Source organism: Rhea americana, unplaced genomic scaffold (genome assembly GCF_003343005.1).
Source record: "Rhea americana isolate MKP2758 unplaced genomic scaffold, rheAme1 scaffold_265, whole genome shotgun sequence".
NCBI classification, from domain to species: Eukaryota; Metazoa; Chordata; class Aves; order Rheiformes; family Rheidae; genus Rhea; species Rhea americana.
In genome coordinates this window covers 486,266-494,398 of record NW_028186385.1, presented here as the reverse complement: position 1 = coordinate 494,398, position 8,133 = coordinate 486,266, and the positions used below count along the sequence as shown (strand labels likewise).

At 37.6% G+C, this 8,133-nt stretch overlaps 1 protein-coding gene across 1 annotated transcript in view; it reads left to right on the top strand.

Annotated features, from left to right (window-relative positions):
* The first annotated feature begins 1,076 nt into the window (after nucleotides 1–1,076).
* Nucleotides 1,077–8,133, top strand: part of ALK (ALK receptor tyrosine kinase) — a 75,963-nt gene continuing 68,906 nt past the window's right edge. Inside the window, exon 1 of the mRNA XM_085307831.1 lies at nucleotides 1,077–1,119. Coding sequence (XP_085163957.1) covers nucleotides 1,102–1,119 — 18 coding nt within the window. The 5' untranslated portion in view covers nucleotides 1,077–1,101. The remainder of the gene's footprint in view (nucleotides 1,120–8,133) is intronic.

Sequence of the window (8,133 nt, the reverse complement as noted above, 5' to 3'; positions counted from 1 at the left end):
CTTGTTCTAGTGTCTTGCTTAGCCAGAATCAAAGGACTCAGGTTCAGAGAAGTCCTGTGGTAAGGAAAATTAYACCCATCAGGCTGGATGATCTCTGACTTTTCAGCAGTCAAGGAAACCAAGAGCCTCCAGAAAAGGATTATACTAAGAGAGTACTCAGGGTCATTTTTCAATGGATGATACCAGCTTCTAATCTTATGTTCAATGGTCCCTGGCTCCTTTCCACATTACTATTTTTTTGCTGCTTAATATAGATAAAATGAATTAGTGATTTTAGTATCCTAGTAGATTCAGATTGTTGTGGGACACCTGACTGGCCTCATGGGGAGGGGAGTTCAGGATGCGGGAATGGAAGTGAGTGGAGGAGAAAAATAAAGCTGCAAACACAAGTCAGACTCTTTTCTCTCTTGCAGAGGATGATACATTCAAGTCATAGGTAATGCAGGCCTACAGGAGGGAATGAAGAAAGCTTGTGTGCTTTCCTAGCCATATAGATAGCCATGTTATTTTGGAGCTAGAGAGAAAGGATATCAGTCTTCAGGATTGGCAATCTAGCAGTAAATTCACACAATTCTGTCATACATATTGTATTGTTCTTCAGAAGTAAAGCAGAGCAGGATGTAGGATGTAGGATTTCAGCCCTCCTTTCACAGGTCRGAGCTGCCCTCCAAGTTAAAATACCAGAAATGCCTGGGGAACTGAAGTTCTCTAATATGTGGACTGCTAGGTATTTGGCAAGATCAAACATGTCAAACAAAATTTTAAAAATTGCTTTGTCAAGATTTCAAAGTTTGGAAATGGCAGAACAGTTGATCTTATGGTACGATTATATTCCTTACCCCAATGATTACATACTTTCAGAGACCTGGATTGCAGGCTGGGATGCTTCAAGGAATATTCTCCCCTTTGGTGTCTTCCAGGATACTATGACCTATTCATTGGGAGGGGGACAATTCACTGATATGAAATTGCTTTGTTTTTCTCTAGGATCTGCTTCTGGCTCAAAAATGGCTCTGGAGGGTTCTTTCAGCTGTTGGAATGGAACAGTGATCCGACTGGGGCAGGCATGTGACTTTATCAGGGACTGTGCCAAGGGAGAAGATGAAGGAGATATGTGCAGTGAGTAAAACCTAATCTCCAGCCTACATCCTTCCTTTTCYTTCTCCTTCAGGGAGATGGAAGCTGAGTTGCTGTTTCCAAAAGCAAAAAATTGCTTTGAATTTTAATGCCTGAAAGTTCAATAYTAATTAATTATTTCAATACTATCAAAACAACAGTATCCTGCAGAAGACACACATTTGAATGACCACTCAGTGCATTCCTATACTGGCCTGCATTAATACTGCAACAGATTCTCAAGTTGCTCTCACTGCTTCATCTGTCCCTAAGTTCTGATCAAAAATACAAAGGAAATAGAGCTTAAATACCTAGATGCCTTAAGAATTATGAAATGTATGCTTTGTGCACGTTTCACATACACATGCTTTCCATCAAAATGTGTCACAATATCTAGCAAAAAGAGGAGGAAGGAGAAGACTTCCAAGGTAAGAAAAATAAGTAGTAAGGAACTTGTCTTTCCTCAGTCCCAGTCCTGTACTTTCAACTCCAGCTCCTGGATTTTTGTAATTTTTCTTGTTCTTCATCCTTCCTTTGGCAGTCAGCAGTCACAGAATATATATCAGAAGATACACAGTGACTTGATTTTTCCAAAATCTTTCTAACTCTGAATATTTCTGTAACTGTGTTGTTTCACTCTAGATAACTTAGGATTTTCCTCTCACAGTCCTAAAGATGTTGTTTCTATGCTTTTACATGTTCTACCTGTAGCATGTTCACCATTGTCAGACTACTGATAGTGAGGGGTGCTGTATTGTCAGCCCTGTGGCTACCCATATGGCAAGTATATTATGGAAAATAACCTTTGATGGTTCATCATTTACCTCTTGAAAATTTGTGTCATGTCTGATCTAGACTATGGACTTCTGCATGAAGCTGCATTGATTTGATATGCAAAAAATGTGCTCCCTGCCCAAAATGCCTGTACTGGCAAAAGCCACTGGCAAGGAGGAAGCAATCTCAGGTTAGCTTTCAAATGGGACAGCCAGAGCAGAGAAGAATCTGGGTTAGATAATTCAAACAAGTTTTGTTGATTTGGGTGAGGTCACCCAGAGAAGTAATAGGTTTTGTTGATGTGGAAAACAGAGGTTTGGCCTGGGACCAGCTGGTAAACTAGTTAAACCCTAGAAATGGTACATCTGGCCATCATGTCAGAAGTTATTACAATTTAAAATTATGTGCCTTAATGACACCTGCTCAGTGCACCTTATATTCACTTTCACACCAACATCACTGCTGATTTGCAGCTGTTTAGTACCAGTAATGTTTCATATTACTAGTATCAAAACCTCCTTTTGCATAAGAACTTTCAAACATAGCATTAAAAACTTCTAATGGAATTTTTATTGTGTTCTACTTTTTAATTAAAAAGCTTAGTGAATTAAGATAAATAATAGATTGAGTGTATTTTCATTTCATTACTAGCACAGAGGCATATTATTTACTCAGTCTATAAAATGGATCAACTGTATGTCCAGATATATTGCTGTGTCTGTCTGCTCTATGGCCCTACCTTGTGAGGGTAATCCTGTCTATACCAGTAGTAACAGTAGCGCGGACAAGATGAGGTTTTACTAATCATGGTTCCAACCTAAACACTACCGTAGAGAGGAGCAGGACTAGAGGAATGTGCTTACCTATTATTTTCAAATATTGGATCCACCTCTTTCTGGTGGCCTTCAGTATTTGTATCAGGATCTCCTTGTGCCCGTAGCTGCCTGACTGTATCCCACAGTGAGCCARTTGGTAAAGTGACCAGTCCCTCTCTCACATACTCTATGTGCAGGGTTTGTTTGGTTGTTTTTTCCCCAGCACACAGCATTAATCTGTAGCTATTTCTCTAYAGCAGTGTAGCAACCGTAGTCATGTCAGCTAATAATTTACTGAAAATACATAGAACATAAAAATCAGAACATTATTAACCAACTTTCTGTTTAGCAGAGCATCTCTCCCCATCCTTGAGAAAAAGATCACGTGACTTATTTTCAGCTACAGGTGCTTGGAATGAGAGTTCTTAAACCATCCCCTATTCCAAGAAACAAACAGCATTGGCTTGCCTGAGCGTGTAAGAGTTTGGATTGTCACTATATCTGCTAGCAATAACTTAGGAACCTGTTCAGTTCTATGGCTGAATTCTCTACTTTTGCTTTTAGAGTGTGCTGAATATTGTTGATACAAGATTTTTCACAAAACAAAATTTGATCTAGTATTTCACATGTCAGTTACATCTACGTGTCCGCCCAACACAAAACATATGTCATCTTTCAACATTTCAGTTGTCATTTTAGTCTTGAGCAACACAGATGTTTTCGTCTTTTTTTTTTCCAAGTGTCACAAAAAGATGTTCAGATACATAAAGCAGAGTAAGGGCTTTCCCAAGTGCTTCTACTACTTACACAAAAGAGCTGTCAGAAAAGATGTAGTCATGCTTGAAATTGAGGGTACATCTTTWAAAATTGTGATTAACTGAAGGCTTCTATCTTTGAGCTTAAAGAAGATGTTTTTTCCTTTCTAATGTGTTCTAGTTGTGCACRTACAGAGTACGTGTGTGTGTGTGTCTTCCTTTCATTTGATTTTTGTTCTTTTGTAGATGAGAAAACCTCCATAAAGCCTGCTGTTTGTTAACATCTCTTTACTTATTAATGGCCAATGAAATGTCACAGTGCTTGTTCTGCCTGCAACCAATTAGTGTTTGTAGAGAGTGTAAAATCAGAGGGGATTGACCCCTGGAGAAAAGAATGTTGCTGTTTGAGTCCTAATCAAATACTCTTTGCAGAAGCAAAAGACAGCTTCAAAGAGGCAGACGTGGAATTAGATGCCAAACCATGTTGATTTGAGATCAGACATACAGATTTAACAGACTGGTAGAAGAGCAGAACTGGAAATTACTTTGCAGAAGTATACTTTGGAGACATACATTAAGATTTCAGATAGTGCTCTTTCTATGTCTTGGCTAGTAAATTCATGCTTATGAATCATAACTTACTGAAAAAAAAAAATCTTTCCTCCTGTTGTAGTAGAGAGAATTATGTGTGTCAGGTATCTGCTATGCTGCAAGACAGAGATGAGAACCAGATTTCTGCTAAGACAGACTAACTGAGCTCTGCATTGCAAAAGAGGAAAATTTGTTTCAGTAGTTCTGTACATTTCTTTTTAGGGAACAAGATCTTGGATTTTGATTCAGGAATCTTTTGTTTCAGTGCAGCAAATCTAGGCGAACAAAAAGTTTTCCTGGAAAAAAAATGGGTTAATGGTGTGAAGCATGTAGGAAAGTCATGAATATGTTCAAATTTAAAAAAGAATGGAGGTGCTGATAGTATGTTTATTTTCTAGAGACTAGAGCTTAGAGGATTCACCCAGGACAGGGCAGACCCAGGACTGAATCCTTCTTCTGCATAAGTGGATTTGAATCCATATCTGTTGTTTCCACAGACAGTTTCCAAGACTGTGGTATGGAATATACACTGGGGAAGAAATAGTGTTACTCAGTCTCTCCATGGTCTGCTGTTCTACATTGTACAAATGTTACCTGGAATAGGGATAAAAGCTAATGTGCCCCACTTTTCAGATAAGTTCCTTAACTTATTAAGAGTAATTAGGGTTATAGAGTAATTTTCACTCTTTGCCTCATTGAATATTTAAGGATGTTAAACAAAATGGATTCCATTAACAGGTGAGAGAAGGAAGTCTAATATCTGATATATCATTATTTGAGTGATTAAAGCTGTTTTGTGTGGTTGGAGAAGTGCATACACTTGTCAGTCATAAGACAGATGGCAGCCAGAATAGAAAACTGTAAAGTCTGAATTTGTGATAACATGAGTAAGTGACAAGAAGAGCATGGATAATGAATTCTACAGGGGCCAGTTTACTTTCCAGGCAAAAATACATTAGGAAACCAATGGATTCATTTATGTCCTAGTGATAGATCTCTCTGGAATCAAATTTATGTAGTTGTGACCTGTTGCCTTCCAATGCTCTCTTAAGGTTCCTGTCTTGCATACACTAATCCTTTTACTTCTTTCTTGATCAAAAGTTCTACTTCTAGCAACAAATTCTAACCTCTGGCAGTTTGAATCTCAGCAACGCTATCCRACATTAAAGGAGAACTCTTTCTTTCTAAACTGAAATATATTTTTCTTCTCACAGTCTGTTTCTAATAGAATCTGGTAGACCAAGCTGTCTTGGTAGTATAGTGGTAGCCACTCAAAACAAACTTACATTTAAGGTTCATGMCCTTCTTTAAAATGCTTGAGTAGTTGATCTTTTTGTCTTCTGAGATTTTCTCCTAYGTTTATTAAAAGTTCATAGATTTTTAAAGACCAAAATAGCCTCTTATGCATATGTCTTTTATATTATGAGTTTGGAATTACACCCCAAAATTTAAACTGTAATATTTGGTTGATTTAAATCAAGTTTTGTTTCAAGAGACAAATGATAGAGAACCTGCTCCATCTTCTTCATAAATTATTCCAATTGCTGATTTTTCCTGCTATTWAAGGATGAATAATTTGAGTTAAAGCTAGAGAGCCTTGAACTTAATTACCTTTCAATCTAAATCATTCTGAAAGCTTGAAAATATTTGGTTAAGAACAAGTTTAACACCCATACAGCTTCTGTCTACTTCATCACTCAAATAAAAGCAGAGACTTTTGCTTCTTTAAAGTACTCCAATCTCTTTGGATTACTGTATTCTCTGTCCTGTGTTCACAAACTGCATCTTGATCTTGCTAAGATCTAAATCTTTTGAAGTTTCTGTTACTAATGATATGCAACATGACAGGTTTCAGTAACTTCTGCCGTCATGTTTACATGATTTTCCAGTAAAATCAGGGAAACTTTCCCTCATCAGTGCAGTGTCTAGTACCGTGGCTAGTCTTTACTATGCTAATGTGAGTTTTAAGTATAAACACTGAGAAGTACACTTTGACAGAGAATTGCTAGTCGAAGAGTTTTCTATGAAGTAGCAATAAGTGGAATCACAGGTTTTTTATTTTTTTTTTTATTTTTTATACAAAGTACAAAAAACAGAAGAGAAAAATACCTCCAGTGTATAGGACATTTGAAAATTCATAAAAGATTAATTTTTAAAGGAGGAATGAAGTCTATTGAGAAAGTAATCACTTCCTTTTATGCCCTTACTTGTTCTACAGTGAGCTTTTTCTGACCTCCAGGCAGGGTTTGCTACTTAGATGACTCCTCCTGCTACTCTAACTTGTTTACATCATTCTAGATAGCATGTAGCCATGAAGTGAATTTGGTTGGACACCAAGCCAAGCTGTTTCAGTAGGAATTCAGGACACATTTTAATTTGTCATATTCTTCAGCTCCCAGCCACAGGCTGCACAATAAAATATAATTGAGTTTTGTAGAGGGGTAAAACTCAGGAAAGCATCCATCTGCTTAACAGTTCCACCTTTAAAGACTGGGCTGAATGAATTTGGAGATTTTTTAAAGGAAAAACTTGAAAAAGCCYTTAACTTGAGTACGAATTTTGGTCTTTTCATAACAGATTTGGATGGAATGGCAAAACAGTGAAACATGGTTCTCATCTCCATGTCAAGTTCAGCATTCAAATGTGACCCTACTAAAAAGCCGTAGGTGCAAGATTTGTTTCAGTAGCCCCTGTGAAATGAGTTGTGATTCAGGTTCCTAGAAAATCAGATATTCCTGATCTGGACACTATAGTTATAGTGCTCCCCAGTTGTTTTCTCACGRTAGACCAAGGAGTAAATGAATGAACCACTGACAGTGAGTTGCCTTCTGAGGTGTATAAATCAGAGCTGAGGCACTGTGAGCAGGTATGTAATTGATCTCCAATTTCAGTCAGTGAGTTCTGATGATATTGAAACATTTTGAGTGATCCAGTGTTTGGATACTGATGCCTCAGCATCTGGTGCCTACTTTACAGATAAAAAGCTTCAGAGAAGAAAATTCCTTTATAGTCATGAGATCTGAGTTCAGGAGCTTGCTCTTCTCATAGAGAATCTAATATAGTTGCTGGTAGCATCTGAACAGAACATTCTCTTGTTTTAGGAGTTTGTAATCTGTCCTACTTTTGTAAGACAAGAAATTTTTACTGACTTCAACAAGTTGAAAGGCAAAACGAGTTTCCTGGTTATGTGGCTTTATAATGTGTTTGCTGTTTTGAAATTCACTTGAAATTTGCTTTTGTCTTGCAGTTTTAAGCAAATTTCTTCTCTTGTTCTCTTTCTTGAAAAATAACAATGAAGATGAACATTTTTATTGTGCAGTTTGGGGGAACAGAGAGGGAAAAAAATATAACCTAATAGTTGTTAGCACAGATTTCAGTACATAGTGGTATAAAAAATGTGAGAATTCAGGAATATCGTCATCCATTTTACAGCTGCAGCTGATCATCACAGCAGGTTTTCAGCGTATCTAGAGAAAGACACCCTTATTGTGCCAACATGTTCAGGGGATTTTTACAGCTAGGCCTAAGGACTGGTTAGTCTGTGTACTGGAGTAAAATGATCACTCTTTACTACTTTTCTGGCATCTTTAATCCATAATGCATCCCTGTATTGAAAGGGCACCTTCTTCTTGCAGGCTAACTTTGTGCTCTACCTACCTTCTCATAAAACCCAAACTGTACCCTTTTTAGTACTGGGAAGCATACTGGTACCTGGCAGAATTGTCAGCTGCTGCCTAGGTACAGAATCTTTATTAAGAATCTGAAAGCACTGAAAGTCACTTTATAGAGGTAGCAATTTTACGTGACATTTTATAAGGTCCATTTTTTTCTGAAGTACTTAAGAAGTGTAGGATCTGGCTTCATGCTGAAGAAGAAGTGAAGTGGTGGAAAGTAGGGAGGCAGTGAGATTGGGTTTGGGGTTTTTTTTTAAGGATGATGGGGTAAGTTTGGTAAATTTGCCTGAAATCCCAAGCCAGTGACAGAATGAGTGGACTTCAAAACCTGAAGGCATGGCTTAAAATAAACTGTTCTCTTTTCATCCATTCAACTCATCAAACATATACAGGGAGATATGGGCAGTT